This window comes from Lolium rigidum, chromosome 6 (genome assembly GCF_022539505.1).
Source record: "Lolium rigidum isolate FL_2022 chromosome 6, APGP_CSIRO_Lrig_0.1, whole genome shotgun sequence".
Lineage (NCBI taxonomy): Eukaryota > Viridiplantae > Streptophyta > Magnoliopsida > Poales > Poaceae > Lolium > Lolium rigidum.
The window spans coordinates 276,385,795-276,402,644 of NC_061513.1; the positions used below are offsets into that span (position 1 = coordinate 276,385,795).

General features: G+C 45.5%; 2 protein-coding genes across 2 annotated transcripts; both read left to right on the plus strand.

The window, feature by feature from the left end:
- The first annotated feature begins 762 nt into the window (after window positions 1–762).
- LOC124667916 (BTB/POZ domain-containing protein At1g30440-like) lies at window positions 763–6,253 on the plus strand. The gene is made up of 4 exons (XM_047205146.1): window positions 763–1,416; window positions 3,633–3,702; window positions 3,890–5,116; window positions 5,472–6,253. The coding sequence occupies exons 1-4, from the start codon at window positions 1,358–1,360 to the stop codon at window positions 6,051–6,053; spliced, it is 1,938 nt and encodes a 645-aa protein (XP_047061102.1). The 5' UTR covers window positions 763–1,357; the 3' UTR covers window positions 6,054–6,253.
- A 1,394-nt stretch (window positions 6,254–7,647) lies between these two features.
- On the plus strand, window positions 7,648–10,024 carry LOC124667917 (60S acidic ribosomal protein P0). The gene is made up of 5 exons (XM_047205147.1): window positions 7,648–8,017; window positions 8,121–8,189; window positions 8,835–8,933; window positions 9,021–9,413; window positions 9,808–10,024. The coding sequence occupies exons 1-5, from the start codon at window positions 7,760–7,762 to the stop codon at window positions 9,949–9,951; spliced, it is 963 nt and encodes a 320-aa protein (XP_047061103.1). The 5' UTR covers window positions 7,648–7,759; the 3' UTR covers window positions 9,952–10,024.
- The last annotated feature ends 6,826 nt before the right edge of the window (window positions 10,025–16,850 follow it).

A 16,850-nucleotide genomic window follows, 5' to 3' on the forward strand; every position in this document is an offset into this window, starting at 1 on the left:
GCGAAGTCCATTCTCGTCGAGGCCGAGGCCAAGGCAAGGCTCATGGATGCCGATGCCAAGTCCAGGATCTTGGAGGCCGAAGCCAAGATCATGGCCGAGGAGAATCAGATCATGCTCACGAACTTGGCCACCATCTCCGATCCCGTGCAAAAGGCTTGGATTGAGAAGAAGCAAAATATGATCTTTGCTCGCAATGATTGAAGGGCATTCACATAGATGATTGCCATTTGGGTTAAAGTATCCACTTTTTGGGTGAAGCTTGCCACTTTTTGTATAAATTGTAAAATATTATCTCACTTTACACATTTAGGAGAAACTTGCCACTAGTTGGCGCTGCCTGGATGGCAATGACACATGTTTACCACATATTATGTTTATATATTGCTATGTTTTTGTGTTTTAATTTGAAATGGAGTGGCCAACTGGCCAGATTTTCAAAATGCTTGAATGGGTGGCGCCGCTGGGCGTGCTGTCTGAGCTGGCGGTACCGCGAGACGCATTCTATCCGCGAGCTGACCTAATGAAACAGAAACAAACCATTTGAATCACCGATTTAGGTTGGCCCATTGGGAATGGTCTTATAGAGAGTGACCGAGAACCAAAATCAAGAGCATGAGAAAAAGTCAAAGAGGAGGGTGCAGCCAAAGTGGATTGTGGGCCTGGTGCGTGCTGGCTCTAGCCTCTGGGCCCACAGCCTGACTGTCTTCCTCCTCCTCTCCTTCCATTCTGTCCTTTTTTTTTCTCTATAGGAAATTGTGAAGCCCACCACGCGAGTAGTACTAGTACACCGCTGCGACTGCGAGCCAGCCAAGGAAAAGAATGTTCTTGGATCCCTCTGCCCTGCCACAACATTCCTAGTCCCCCACCCTGGGTCTGCCCCCATAAACAAACCCAGAAACCTCCTCCCAGTCCCCCCTACTCCCCCAGTCCTCCTCACTCACCGGCGGCAGCGCTGCCTATCGACTTTTCCTTGACGGAGTCGGGATCTTGCGCGGGAGAATCCAAGGGAGTGTTCTTGCGTTGAGGAGTAATTCGGTGGGTGGGTCTAGGTACCAGGATTCTTCAAAAGGTCCGTTCTTTACGTTTCCAGAGGGGTTGCTTTTGTTTCGAGGAATTCTGGGGAGGGTTGTGGATCAGCGGTAGATGCTCAACCTCGTGTCGGCGTTCCGCGTAATCCGGATGCTCTTCGATTCCCAAATCGTAGCGCCTGCCTGGAGGATCGTCTTCGTTACTTTCTCGAGGATTTGGGTCTAGGGTTGTCGGAGAAGCTGGAATCTTTCTGCCTTTGATCCCAAGGAACCTCACCGGCTGGCCCGTTGATGCCGTGTGGCCTCCGCTGGGAATCGGGACTTCTGACATGGCCTGTCTGAAGCTGGGATCAAGGGCCGATGTGTTCAGGAAGCAGGGCCAAGACTGGTACGAACAGCTCCTCCCTCTCTCCCTTTCTCTGTTTCCCCAAACATGTTGCTCTGCCATGTCTAATCTGCACAGTTACGCTGTTTGTTATGCTAGCACCGATAATCTTAAGATCTAAGAGTTGCTTCACCATCCAATTTCTGCATCGTTTTGATTACTTGCTTTATTTGCTGCCATATAATTATCACAACAGGATAGGAAATGTGCCATAAGTTATTTCATTAAGTGGAAAATAATTGGATAGGTGCCATATGTAGAAGCGCCCATGGCCAAACCTCTTCCTCTTGGCTTCATCTGGGGCGCTGATTATAATATGGTAACCAACTCCTTCTGGATGGAGGGCTATAATCAAAACACGGATGCCAGGCCAGCTATGAAAACTACAACCATTTTTGTTTTTAAGCTGACACGCCTTTCTGGAAGGGCTCATGACCGCCAGTTATCCATGTACAGCCTGTTAATACCATTCGGCTAAGATTGTCAAGTCGATGCATTCTATGCTCATAGTACTGTGTTAGAGGACCTCATCTTTTTGTGGAAAAACGGAACCTAACCTCTTCATAGTACCATTTTTGGGACTTTTGAGATGGAAGCGTTGGTTGGTAAATAGAGTGTTCACAGTGCAGGATGCCTGTCCAGGATTTATTATTCCCCCCTTCTATGTGAAATATTGTTTTACCTGACTTTCGGGCCGTACGTTGGTACTTGCTGGTTTTGCACATGCTCAACACTAAATAGATCATATTTATTTCTCCAAATTATGTCCTCTCATCACAATCACTGCAAGCAGTACTCTGTCAGACATACTGGTCCTGGAGTGTGTAAATACACTGCTGCAAAGGTTTTTTTTTTTTTTTTTTTTTTTTTTTGGTACAGTTAGAAGGCTTATAGCTAATCTCTTATGCAATCTCTTTTATTCTATATAAGTCAAACATTTTTTTTTGTTCTGTGTGCACGCTGAACAAATTTAGTCGAGGAAGTCAAGCAAGTTAAATGTGTCCTGGAGGCTGGAGCTGACTGTGATGACACATCAGCCTTTTCTTACTAACTGTTTCCATCTTAACGAAGCCAGTTAGGGCTAATGTGGCATGTTGATATGCAGCTAGGTTATGTAGTGCATTAAGATTGGCTGCACAGAGGCACCGTTTTGGCTCACAGGAGCAGATACTCCCATTACGGAAAACACATTTTAAAATGGTTAAAACATCTACTTGTTGTCTCCTTTAGGCCTCAAGCGTGGATATTGATAAGGGGAGTTCAGTTGGAACTGAGGTGACCATTGTCGGTCTAGACGTGGCTATGTTGCTGAGTTTAGGACAGGCCGTCAGGCCCTTTTGTGTTCTAGTTGTAATGTCGTGGTGGCTGTCTTCGGACTAGCCTGGGTGTGGGGTTTGTACTACGCTTATTGTTCGCAGCGAGTGGTAGTCCTCTTGTAATTGTCTTTTGCCATCCATAAAATTATGGCGTACTCTCGAAAAAATGTTTTTTTTTTGAGAAATGTACATGTTTGTGCCTTTTGTCTGTCCTGAAACATTTTTTGAAGAAAAAACATATGTAGTGTTGTAGGAAAAAAAGTACAAAAATGTCTCGTGAAAAGCCATTTTGAGGCACTGAAAGTTTTCTTTTTCACACAGGTCGCAAACCATGTATTTTTTCCGTGAAATTTTATATGCGGGCATAGAATATATAAATGTACACCTGAGATTTTTTGATATTTTGAAATGTGGTTTTCCACAATGGGAGCATCTGGTCCTGCGAGCCAAAGTGGATTTCCGTTAGCTGCACTCCCTACATGACCTCAAAAAGAACCAAAGCATAACATTTTTGTCAGGAACTTCTTTTTTGTACATGTAAGAGAGTTAGATGTTCAAATAGTTGAAAAGAAAAGGGACCCATATCGAGCCTCTGAGTCTTGAAAGTGTGGTGGCTTTGTACACCTCACTTGGGTGTGGCACACTTACTAAATCAAGATTGAGATCATGTTGAACTTTAAAAGAGATGGCGGGACTAAATTCAGCTCATTCAAGCTCTCCACCTTTGTGTACAAGAAACTAAAACCATCTGAAGATTATTTCATGTGGTTTTGCTGAAATAGTTTCTGTACTTATATTTGTGTACTTCCATCTTCTACAGTTCTAGTTGTGTAAGCATATCATCTTACTCGAACTAAATTGTTCGAATAAAAAATTATTAATGGAAGTATGTTTGTTATGTAGGTATTGCACAACTGGTCTTCCTAGTGATATTACTGTGGTAGTTGGGGAACCATCTTTTCATCTCCACAAGGTAAACAAATCACTAACAAAGCTTCCTGCGGTTCACATATTATTTTGTTAGCATTATGCAACGTTTATCCCTGATTCTTGGGAGTGATATGTACATACTATGATTTAGAGACAAAAAAAATAGACGTACATATCTGCGAAGGACAAAGGAAGAAATCACTTCGTAACAATTCATTTCTGTTTTGCAGTTTCCTCTATTATCAAAGAGTGGCCTTTTGGAACGTCTCATTAGAGAGAAAATTGAGAAGGGAGAAGATAGCTGTGTCATCGACCTATCTGATATTCCTGGTGGAGCAAAGGCTTTTGAACTAGCTGCTAGGTTCTGCTATGGTGTGAAGTTTGAATTGACTTCCTCCAATGTTGTGCACCTTCGCTGCGCTGCTGAGTATCTCGAGATGACTGAAGACATTGCCGAGGGAAACTTGATTGCACAGACTGAGAACTTCCTTACCCAAACAGTCCTCAAAAGCTGGAAAGATTCAATCAAGGCACTTCATACTTGCGATGGTGTCATTGATCTTGCTGAAAAATTGCAAGTTGTAAAGAGGTGCATCGACTCGGTTGCAACGAAATCATGTACTGATCCGGATGTATTTGGTTGGCCAGTCTTGCAGTATGGTGGTCCCACACAGAGTCCTGGAGGGAGCTTCTTGTGGAATGGTATTAGCACTGGAGCAAGGCCAATAAATTGCAGTTCAGATTGGTGGTATGATGATGTTTCGTGCTTAAGTCTTCCATTGTACAAGAAGGTAATCTCAGCCATGGAATACCGAGGCATCAATCAGGACATTATCGTTGGATCCCTTAACCATTATGCCAAGAGGCGTTTACCTGGTCTAAATCGGCGTAAAAGCATTGGTGATGTCAGCAGCTGCCTTTCAGCGACAACTTTAACAGCCATGCCTTCTGAAGAGGAGCAGAAGTATCTTCTTGAGGAGATTGATAGACTGTTGCCTTTTCAAAGGGATGTTACATCTTGCAAGCTGTTGTTTGGCCTTTTGCGCACAGCGATCATTCTTAAAGCCAGCTCCTCCTGTGTATCTAACTTGGAGCGACGGATAGGTTTGCAGCTTGACAAGGCCACTCTGGAAGATCTTCTGATAACAAACATGTCTGAAGTTGATGAAGCGCTCTATGATGTGGATTGCGTCCATAGGATTCTTGGACACTTCTTGGCAATGGATCAAGAAACTGGTGGAGCTTCCCCTGGCCTTGGCGACGATGGGCAACTATTAGCTTCTCCATCTCTAATGCCGGTAACTATGGTTGCTAAGTTGATTGATGGCTACCTAGCTGAAGTTGCGCCAGATGCCAACCTAAAGTTGCCAAAGTTTAAGTCTTTGGCTGCTGCCATACCAGATTATGCTCGGCCAATAGATGATGGACTTTATCGTGCTGTTGACATCTATCTGAAGGTAATACTTTTGTACTTCAGCTCCTTGTTTCCATGAACACAAGAATGAGGCACTTTTAGCTGAAGTACGTCCTATCTTTTTAACTTCTTGTCTAGTTATATTTGGAAGGATTGGTGAATAGATGTAATGTTCGTAGTTCCAAAACCCTTCCCCGGTTAAATGGTGAAATAACCAAATAGTTTTGGAAACATTATTTAGGTTGCACGAAGAGTTGCTTAGGCTTATTGTTCTTTCTGTTACCTCCCATGAATAAATTTTCCATGCAACTGCAAGCGGCAGGTTGCTAGTAATTTTGATGTGGCATCTTATGTTCACTTTGCTAATGTTCATGTTTTGTTTTGTCTCCTGTACATAGGCGCATCCCCATCTCCCGGAGTCAGAGAAGGAAGAACTTTGCCATGTGATGGACTGCCAGAAACTCTCCCTGGAGGCTTGCACCCACGCAGCTCAGAATGAGCGTCTCCCTCTGCGTGTCATCGTGCAGGTACTCTTCTTTGAGCAGCTCCAGCTTCGGAGCTCCATCGCCGAGTGCCTCATGATCTCCGAGAACCTCGAGGGTGGCTCGAGGCAGCTTGGCCTGCCAATCTCTAGTGAACAACATCATGGCGTCGGCTGGCCCCTAGGTGCCAGGGAGAACCAGGCCCTGCGTGATGGCATGGACGGCATGAAGCAGCGGGTGGCCGAGCTGGAGAAGGAGTGCTCCACCATGAGAGAGGAGATAGCGAGGCTGGGCCGCAGCAAAAGTGTCGGGAAGAGCAGGCTGTTCTTCCTCGGTCTTGGTGGCACGAAGCCGCAGATCTGCAGCACCAAGGATGCTGCTCCCGCAACGACGACAACAGCGGCGAGCGACGACGAAAAGCTGGCTGTGGTGAAGGCTGATGCCACACCACGGCTGAAGCTCAGCAGACCCAAGAAAAACCTGTCCATAGAGGCCTAGCTCCATCGTCTGTCGAACCTGATCACTTCAGAAATGAGTTGCTTTTTTGCCTGTGAACCTGTTACTTGTTAGATGCTTTTTACATACCACCACCTGTGAATGGATGGACTGAAAGACACCTGATTATAAGTTTTTGACAGCCGACAAGTACAATATATTGCGAGTGCATTAGCCATGATGACAACTGTTTTTCATGCCTCGTTATTGTTTCACCTCTTGTGTGTTGCATGATGTCTCGTTCTGCTCAGATCCATCAGCAGGGTAAGCGACTGATGAGTTCTTCGGTTTTGTTACCCTGATTATCCACCATGAAGAGTTGACACTAGTTTTCTTGCAGACTTTTTAAACGAAGGCAAGAGCTTTGGCTTATTTATTAAATTAAGAAGAAAGTGCCAATTTAATTAGCGAATAACCAGACGAAAACCATGTAACAACACGAACCCCGTGGGGCCACGCCCACACTCGCCACAAGGAGCATCTTGAAGACCAGACGGCCATTCACCATCGCCTGAGAGAAGACACCGCAATTGCTATGGGACAAGAAGATGGGACCCTCGAACATGCAGATGAAGAAGATAAATAAATGATAACTAGGAAGTGTGCAGTCAAACGTATTTACCAGGAGTATGAAAGATAACAAAGGCAAATTTTTTCCCTTATGCATTAATTAAGAAGAAAGTGTCTAGTTGATTAACAGAAAGAACAACATGAACCTCATGGGTTTTATCAAAAAAAAAAACATGAACCTCATGGGGTCACGCCCACACTCGTCACACGGAGCATATCCAAGCACCACTCATGAAGACCTGACGGCCCTTCACCACCGCCTGAGAGAAGATGTCACAATTGCTATGGGAAAAGCAGACGGGAGAACTCAGATAAAGAAGATAAATGATTACTAGGAAGTGTGCAGTCAAACGTATTTACTAGGAGCATGAAAGATATGATTGTGGATCTCTCGGCTCTGACTTCCTTTCCAGGGACGTGGACCGGGCAGTCGCGGCGCTCGCTGTTGCCGTCGTGTGGCCAGGTGTGCGGGTTTTTGCCGGTTTTCCCAGAAAACTGTGCCGTGTGTGGTTTGTCTTGTCTGGTTTTCCTTATAAACCGGACACGGTGTTGTGTTTGTATCTGTTTTCGGCCAGTTTCCCTTATAAACTGGTCAAGTTTCCCTCTTCTTAATGAATAGGCAGAGCTCCTGCCGGTTGCTTAAAAAAAAAAGATATGATTGTGATTATTAGTCAAACAGAAACATAGTTATTGGAATAGAAAAAATATATTTGTAGTAGACTACATCAATATCTAAACGCCATGTAGTTTAATCTATGGAATTTCACGAGCAGTATATTATTACTATCAAACTGGAGAATCTCAAATTAAGCGCACTGGGCATGGCGTTGTACAACTAAAAAAAGCTAGTAGCACTGGACGAGCAGGTACAGTAAAATTTTATCAGCCAAATGGCCCACTCTGTAAGCCCAAGTTAAGTGCACTCCAGCCCATTAGGCCCATCCCCGGCACAGCAACCCTAGCGCACACCACACTACGCTATAAATATCCCAACTCCTGGACCTGAAACCCTAGGTTAAAGCGACGCCGCCGCCGCCAGCCGTCCGCCTTGCTCTTCTTGCGAGCCTGGTCCTCCTCCTCTATCTCGCCTCTCCACCACAGATTAGGTTAGCTCTCCCGTCGATCTCGTCGTAGCAGCGATGGCGATCAAGAGGACCAAGGCCGAGAAGAAGATCGCGTACGACAAGAAGCTCTGCTCGCTGCTGGACGAGTACAGCAAGGTGCTCATCGCCGCCGCCGACAATGTCGGCTCCAAGCAGCTGCAGGAGATCCGCAAGGGCCTCCGCGGCGACTCCATCGTCCTCATGGGCAAGAACACCCTCATCCGCCGCTGCATCAAGGTCCACGCCGAGAAGACCGGCAACAAGGACTACCTCGAGCTCGGCAACCTCCTCATCGTAAGCGCCACCTCCTCCGGATTTGGCTCGATTTGTGTGTATGTATTTGCGTTCTTCCGGCGATGCGATTTCTGTGCTGAAATGGATGTGTCCCCGGTTGCAGGGTAACGTTGGCCTCATCTTCACCAAGGGTGACCTCAAGGAGGTCCGTGAGGAGGTCGCCAAGTACAAGGTAAAATTTGCACTGGCTTACTTACTGTTTAACTAGTTACGTTTTCGGTTAAGTGCGGTAGTGTTCTTCAGGACATAAATAGAAAATCGCATGAACTGTAGTTCCATTTTGGGTAAGTCCGGAGTGACTTCAACCATTTCTGGCCCAGTATTGGAATCTAATGTACGTATAAACATGTATGCCATGTTTCTAAGGTTTATAGAGAATCATGAACTAAAAGTTGATTGTATTGTTATTTGCGTGGACGAATATCTGGATGTTGTTAGTAGTGAATTTGCACTCAAATGATGAGCCATGTATGCTCGGCATAGGTTCTTCAGTTTTAATATCCATGAAATGCTTGCCAGCAGTATCTATGGATTCTTCCATTGAAGTGTAATAGTTTTGTTTTGGACCTGTTGTTTTGTAACTGTATCATAAACATGAAAAGTTCTGTTAGGGTAACACAGTCTGCAGTGACATGTGATTTGTTAGTTTATATCTGTCTGAAGTCAAGTACATGTTGATACGTTCTTTGTACAGTGTAATTTTTATATATTTCGTCTGGGATATTTTGTGCTGATGCAGTAATTTTCTAGACCGTGGGTAGTAGCTGAATATTTCGTGAGAGGCAGTCATCCTGATCTTGTTGTTGTTGTGTTACAGGTTGGTGCTCCTGCTCGTGTTGGGCTGGTTGCTCCAGTTGATGTGGTTGTTCCCCCAGGCAACACTGGTCTGGACCCCTCCCAGACATCCTTCTTCCAGGTGAACATTTGAGTATTTACCGTCCATTCGAACCTCCCTTTGTACTCACTCTTATCATAAGTTCTAACCTCTGCTGTCTTCTCTTAGGTGCTTAACATCCCCACCAAGATTAACAAGGGTACTGTGGAAATTATCACCCCCGTGGAGCTGATTAAGAAGGGTGACAAGGTGGGCTCATCCGAGTCTGCCCTGCTCGCCAAGCTGGGTATCCGCCCGTTCTCATATGGGCTGGTTATCAACAACGTGTATGACAGTGGGTCGGTCTTCAGCCCTGAGGTTCTTGACCTGACTGAGGAGGACCTGATGGACAAGTTTGCGTCTGGTGTCTCTATGGTTGCCTCACTGTCCCTGGCGATCTCATACCCCACCATGGCTGCCGCTCCCCACATGTTCCTCAATGCCTACAAGAATGTCCTTGCTATTGCTGTGGAGACTGATTACTCATACCCACATGCTGATAAGATCAAGGAGTACCTCAAGGTAACCCCCTGACATCTCAATCATTTCTAGAAGATTTTCTGATGTCAAATGTTTAGCTTGCTTTGAACGCTTAGGTTCATTTAGATGAATGCATTGTGTTTACTGAACTGACACACCATCTTCAAGAGCATTAGTTTTTTGGTCTTCGTGCAAAATTGTTTGAGCCTCTTTTCATTGCTATATTGTATCAGTAAGTTCTAAAGGTTTAGCATTGTTATTTGGTAGATTGTACTTGAACATTCCTACTTGCGCAGTATGCTTTTACAGTAATGAGTCTTTACCCAACTCTAATTTCCCTGCACCCAGTTTCCATTTATCATTGCATCAGATTTTTTTTATCTTTAAAATACATGCTTATTTTCAGTTGTGTTTATTGCCATACTTTCCTTTGCAGGACCCCAGCAAGTTTGCAGTTGCTGCCCCAGCTGCCGCTGCTGCCTCAGGTGGTGCTGCTGCTGCCCCCAAGGAGGAGGAGAAGAAGGAAGAGCCTGCGGAGGAGTCTGATGAGGAGATGGGCTTCAGCCTGTTCGATGACTAAGCTGTGTGCACCCGTAGTATTTCGCCTTGTCAAAGAAGTCGCAAGTTTTGTCGTAGTGTTGAACACTAAAGTTGCAAGTTTTTATTTTTAACCCAAGTATTTGTTATGTTATTTCCTAGTGTGTATTCGAATATGGTATCGTCATGTCATGCACCTATAGTTATTTATGTCTCTATGCCTTTCTTTTCATTGGTTATCGATTTGCTTTTTGATAAACTAGAATATTAGTTTTTATGCCGTCGCAGTGCACACAAAAGTAGTGGTACCTATGTAATGAAATTCTCTCGTACTCGCTCAGGTTTTCTTGCTTTTATCAAGAAAGCAAAATGATCGAGTAAAGGTGAAAAAATAGTGTTTCGGTACACTTAATGTAAAACTGAAACTTGTTTGGTTCATCTAGCAATCTGGACACATGTAGTTTTTTTTTCTATACATGGGGCGCTGCTAGTTTACGGTCACCTGTGGCCACGGGTTACATTCGGACAGTTACTGTAGCTGCTGTTGGGACAGCGTTGGAGAAGAGCTGGGAAAGGGAAGAGATGAACTGATGAAGCAGCACCGCCGGAGGTGAGGAAGAGAAGTGTTGTCGCGTACCACCACCACCTCTTGTACGATCGGCACCGGCTGAACTGCGGTCTCCTCGCCTGTGGCAGGCGTGCTATTGAAGCTCCTCGCCATCCCACCCTCTCCAATTTCCCGCCGATCCTCCACCGTCCTTACCATTCCTCTAAACTATGGCGCCACCGTCTTCATGAAATGAACTCTGGCTGAAAGTACCTCACCGGACTTAACCTTTTGTGTAGCGTCGCTGGCAAAGGTGCTAAGCTAGTTAGTGTAGCACCGACATGTGCCACGCCTCCTGCTAGCGTGGTGTTACGGGGCTAGGTCGGGGTCCACATGCGGTCATGTAGCGCTCCTCGCATCGACACTATGTATGGATTGTAGTGCTTCTCACATCGGCTCTACACTCCTGTTAGGTATAGGATGAGTGACCTTGGCCTTGCCCGACCAAGCATAGAACATGGAGAGGGTTTGTTCGCCTCTCCCCGACCCAAACTACCCTACTTGGGCTTACAGGTGGGACGTGGCATCGAAGATGACAGAACGACGTCGATCTCATGTACAAGCAGTACACCAACGAGTTAGGCACGCTTACCCCTGAGCAGGTAAACATTGCGATTACATCACTCACTTGCATGCTCTATTTAGAAACTCCACATCGATGTTGTTGTGCTATGTTGAAGGTGGACTGGCAACCATATGGTGAAAGACACCATTTTGCTACATCCTTCGACGCATTGAACCCGAAGTCCTTGCATGAAGAATCCTTTATACTTATGCGGTGCCCATTGATATGCAATTGGGCGGTTGAATATAATTTGTAGCACCATGTGATGGCCCAGTTTAGGCCGTTTCAGGCTCACCCACACGAGTAGGAGGACACAGACCGCACGCTTCCCAGGTAAAAGGAAATGAAATGTGCCTATTGAGTATCTTGTTGTCCTTTCTTGACTGTACTAACTCCTGGAATTTTGGGCATTTGGCCTTTGGCCCGTGGCCCATTATCAAATTTTGAAACTCACATGGCCCACTCCAATAATCAGTGACAACACTAGTGGGGGCTAAAGTTTAGTCCCACATTGTTAGTTGGGAGAGAGTTGGAGTGGTATGTAAGATGGGCTGTTCTAGTCCTAGTAAGTGAGTGAGAAGAGAGAGAGCCCTCGCACACTCCTCCTCCTCCTCCGCCGCCCGCCTCGCCTCGCCTCGTCACAACACGTCACGACGCGCCGCGGGTTGCGGGAATCTCGCCGAGCCGAGCTTATCTTTTTGCTGTTTGGGAAATTAATTGTGTAATCAATTACGAGTCATTAACGGACGCGTTACTCAGCCGTTTTGCCTTCCGGTTTTTCTGGATCGTGGCTGTGCCGACTCGGACGTGGGCTGCGCCCCACGACCTCCCCGAACCGCACTATATAAGCGCGGACGCCAACCCTAGTCTGTATCAGACGCATATGCGACTACCTGTTTCCAGTTCATGCGCCGCCGCCTTCGTCTTCCTCATCCCGTCCGTCGGCGTGCACCGACTGCCGGGACGAGAGGCCTCCGGAACCCCGCCTCTCGTGAACTCCGTACGGGTGAGGGGCAATCAGATTTTTGGGGAGCGCTCCGGCGCGACTACTGGCATCACGACGTCGTCATCGGACGACGAGTTCCTCCACACCGACAACTTCTTCCCGGACCTCAGCGACTTCTTCGACAACCTCAACATGGGCAACAACGACACTGCTGCGAAGTATGTGATCTTGTCGTTTCTCTTTCAGTTTCTGTTAGAGTTTTTTCTTCTAGTTTCTGTGGTAGATGCGATCGGTTTGTCTTGTTTACATGTGATCTGTTCATCTACCTTACTAGTCTACACGATTAATTTCATAGTCATGATTTATCAATTACTTGTACGGATTATTTCATCTGGATATTTGCTTATATATTCAACAATCAAAAAACCTGATTTTAGGCAAATCAATTCAAGCAGCGTTGCTGCCGCTACTCGACCTCCCCTCTTTGATGGTATGCATTACAAGAGGTGGCGCACAAAGGCAGTTCTATGGTTTACAAACCTAGGCTGTTTTAGAGCCACGAGATGCTAGACTCCGAGGGGCCTCTCTCTGCAGAGGAGCGGGAAAAGTTTGAGAAGGTCGACGCCATGTTCAAGGCGGCCTTGTTCAGCATTCTTGGGGACAACATTGTTGACCCGTACATGGCTTTCGACCATGGTAAAGATGCGTGGGATGCGCTCGAGGCCAAATTTGGGGTCTCGGACGCCGGCACCGAATTGTATGTCATGGAGCAATACTATGACTACAGGGATGACCGATGAGCGCTCCGTGGTTGAGCAGGCTCATGAGATTCAGTCCCTTGCCAAAGAACTCGAGCATTTTAAGTGTACCTTACCGGAAAAATTTGTGGCCGGTGGCATTATTGCCAAGCTTCCTCCCTCGTGGAGGAACTTTGCTACTTCTCTGAAACATAAGAGACAAGAGTTTTCCGTTTCGGATCTCATTGGCTCGCTTCATGTGGAAGAGAAGGCGAGAGCAAAGGACACACGCGCTTGTAGTTTTGAGGGAGGTTCTAGTGCCAATGTGGTACAGAAGAAAAACTTCCAATCTCACAAGTCTAAGAATAAGAACAATGGAAAAGGCAAGTTTGACGAGAAGAACAAAGCCTCTAACTCAACCAACTTCAAGAGGAAGACTCCTTATAAGAAGAAAGGGAACTGCCATGTTTGTGGCGCTCCCGGACATTGGGCTCCCGATTGCCCGTAACGCCATGATCGGCGTGGGAACAGCGGCAAGTCCGCAAATGTTGTTATTGGTGTTGATACCGAGATGAAGGACGTTGGGTACGGTATTTCTCCTACTCGTCCTTTCGGCATGTAACTCTCCCGAGTGGTGGATAGACACCGGAGCCAATACACATGTATGTTCCGATGTCTCTATGTTTTCTTCTTATCGTGTCGCAAGGACTTGCTCCGTGTTGATGGGAAACGGCTCACGTGCTTCTGTTCGTGGTGTTGGTACGGTGGATCTGAAGTTTACTTCAGGAAAGACCATCCAGCTGAAAAATGTGCAGCACGTTCCATCAATTAATAAGAATCTCGTTAGTGGATCGCTTTTATGTCGAGATGGTTTTAAGTTGGTTTTTGAGTCCATTAAAGTTGTAATTTCCAAGTGTGGACAATTTGTTGGAAAAGGTTATGTGAGCGGAGGATTGTTCCGCTTATCTCTGTCAGGCTTATGTACTCAAATTATTAATCATGTTTGCAATGATAGTGAGTCCGATATTTGGCATTCACGACTTTGTCATATTAATTTTGGGTGCATGACGCGGCTAGCGAATATGAATATAATTCCGAAATTTGCTATTGTCAAGAAATCCAAGTGCCAAGTATGTGTGCAAGCTAAGCAACCACGTAAGTCTCACAAGACTCGCGGAGGCAAGAGACTTGGCACCACTGGAGCTTATACATTCGGATCTTTGTGAAATGAATGGTGAATTGACAAAAGGAGGGAAAAGATACTTCATGACTTTAATTGATGACTCTACTCGATATTGTTATGTGTACCTCCTGAAATCTAAAGATGAAGCTCTTAATTACTTCAAAATCTTTAAAGCTGAAGCAGAAAACCAACTTGATCGAAAGATCAAGCGGCTAAGGTCTGACCGTGGTGGAGAGTATTTTTCCAACGAGTTTGATTCTTTTTGTGCGGAACATGGTATTATCCATGAGAGGACGCCTCCCTACTCACCTCAGTCAAATGGGGTGGCCGAAAGAAAGAACCGTACTCTAACCGATTTGGTTAACGCCATGTTAGATACATCGGGTCTATCCAAGGCATGGTGGGGGAGGCGATATTGACTGCATGTCATGTTCTAAACCGTGTCCCCACAAAGAACAAAACCATTACCCCGTTTGAGGAATGGGAAAGGAAAAGGTTGAAACTCTCTTACCTACGAACTTGGGGCTGTATGGCAAAAGTAAATGTGCCACTACTCAAGAAGCGCAAGCTTGGACCAAAAACCGTGGATTGTGTTCTTCTGGGATATGCATTTCATAGCGTTGGCTACAGATTTTTGATAGTAAAATTTGAGGTATCCGACATGCATGTTGGTACAATTATGGAGTCGAATGATGCGACTTTCTTTGAGGACATCTTTCCTATGAAAGAAACGTCTAGCTCATCAATTCGAGAGATGCCCAGTTCATCTACTCAGGAATTATTTCCCGAACCTACCATGGCTATAGAACACTTTGATAATCCCGTGGAGGATGACAATGAAGCTCCCGTAAGGAGCAAGAGACAGAGGACTGCAAAGTCCTTTGGACATGATTTCATTGTGTACCTCGTGGATGATACTCCCACTTCTATTTCAGAAGCCTATGCATCTCAGGATGCTGACTACTGGAAGGAAGCTATCCGTAGAGAGATGGATTCCATCTTAGCTAATGGAACGTGGGAGGTTACTGATCGTCCTTATGGGTGCAAACCTGTAGGATGTAAATGGGTGTTCAAGAAAAAGCTTAGACCTGATGGTACTATTGAAAAGTACAAGGCACGTCTTGTGGCCAAGGGTTATACCCGTAAAGAAGGTGAAGATTTCTTTGATACATACTCACTCGTTGCCGGATTGACCACCATTCGAGTGCTACTATCCTTGGCTGCCTCACATGGTCTTCTCGTTCATCAAATGGATGTTAAGACTCGCTTTCCTAAATGGAGAGCTTGAAGAGGAAATTTATATGGAGCAACTCGATGGATTTGTAGTAGATGGTCAAGAAGGAAAGGTGTGTAAATTATCGAAGTCTTTGTATGGGCTTAAGCAAGCACCTAAGCAAGTGGTATGAGAAGTTTGAAAGAACTTTAACCGCCGAAGGCTTTGTTGTAAACGAAGTCGACAAGTGTGTATACTATCGCCATGGTGGGGGCGAGGGAGTTATTCTTTGTCTATATGTCGATGACATATTGATATTTGGGACCAACCTTACTGTGATTAAGGAGGTCAAGGAGTTCCTATCTCATTGTTTTGAGATGAAGGACTTGGGAGTAGCTGATGTGATCTTAAACATCAAGCTGTTGAAGGATGACGATGGTGGGATTACATTGCTTCAGTCCCACTATGTGGAAAAGATCCCGAGTCGCTTCGGGTATAGCGACCGCAAATCTTCTCCAACGCCTTATGATCCTAGTGTGATAATTCGAAAGAATAAAAGAATTGCTAGAGATCAATTGCGATATTCGCAGATCATTGGCTCGCTTATGTATTTAGCCGCGCCACGAGGCCCGACATCTCCTTTGTCGTAAGTAAACTCAGCCGTTTTGTGTCTAGACCCGGAGATGTTCATTGGCATGCTCTTGAGAGAGTTTTGCGCTATTTGAAAGGCATCGCGAGTTATGGCATTCACTATACTCGGGTATCCAAGGGTACTTGAGGGTTATAGTGATGCAAATTGGATATCCGATGCTCGATGATACTAAGGCCACAAGTGGTTATTTGTTTACACTTGGAGGTGGCGCTCGTTTCTCGGAAGTCTTGCAAGCGCAGACCATCATTACGAGGTCAACTATGGAAGCGTAACTTACGGCATTAGACACAACCACCGTTGAAGCGCAGTGGCTTCGTGAGCTTTTGATGGACTTACCTGTGGTTGAGAAACCAATACCCGCTATTCCTATGAACCGTGATAATCAAACTCGTGATCGTCAAAGTAAACGAGTTCTAAGGATAATATGAAGTCATCAAGGCATGTGAAGAGGAGACCGAAAACTGTTAGGAAAATGAGAAACTCCGGAGTTATAGCGTTGGATTATATCCATACGTCTAGAAACTCGGCGGACCCCTTCACAAAGGGACTATCACGAAATGTGATAGAAAATGCATCGAGGGAGATGTGTATGAGACCCACACTATGAGCTGCCCACGGTGGTAACCCACTCTATGTGATCGGAGATCCCGTGAATTAGAACTAGGAGACAAGCTGTTGGTCAGCTGAGAGGAGAGTATATATCCCTATAGAAATTTTACCACTCCGTAAGATGCAATACTCTCCTAATCTTCATGGCAGGTTGATAATTATCTTAATATGTTCTAAGTGGCTTATTTTAGCAGAGATGTTGTCCTGCAGAACATCTTTTGAAGAACACACCTATATGAGTCTGATTGTTAAACGTTGCAATCTATGAGAGTTGGGTGCTCTCTAGTAAACTCATGAAAGGCCCTGGAGTATGAGGTATAAGCTCCAAACCGCGAGGAAGTCTCGTGGCAGCCTAGTATCAGTCTAGGCTTTGTATGAAGCTAGTGCGCAGAAAACTTGTAGTTCAAGGCATAGTCCACTATCCAAGTTG

Excerpts from the sequence above, each read along its gene's own strand:
- LOC124667917 (XM_047205147.1), top strand. The coding sequence starts at position 7,760 with ATGGCGATCAAGAGGACCAAGGCCGAGAAGAAGATCGCGTACGACAAG. Across the intron at positions 8,018-8,120 it reads AGCTCGGCAACCTCCTCATC|GGTAACGTTGGCCTCATCTT; the intron begins GTAAGCGCCACC and ends CCCCGGTTGCAG. Across the intron at positions 8,190-8,834 it reads AGGAGGTCGCCAAGTACAAG|GTTGGTGCTCCTGCTCGTGT; the intron begins GTAAAATTTGCA and ends GTTGTGTTACAG.
- LOC124667916 (XM_047205146.1), top strand. The coding sequence starts at position 1,358 with ATGGCCTGTCTGAAGCTGGGATCAAGGGCCGATGTGTTCAGGAAGCAG. Across the intron at positions 1,417-3,632 it reads AGGAAGCAGGGCCAAGACTG|GTATTGCACAACTGGTCTTC; the intron begins GTACGAACAGCT and ends TTTGTTATGTAG. Across the intron at positions 5,117-5,471 it reads CTGTTGACATCTATCTGAAG|GCGCATCCCCATCTCCCGGA; the intron begins GTAATACTTTTG and ends TCCTGTACATAG.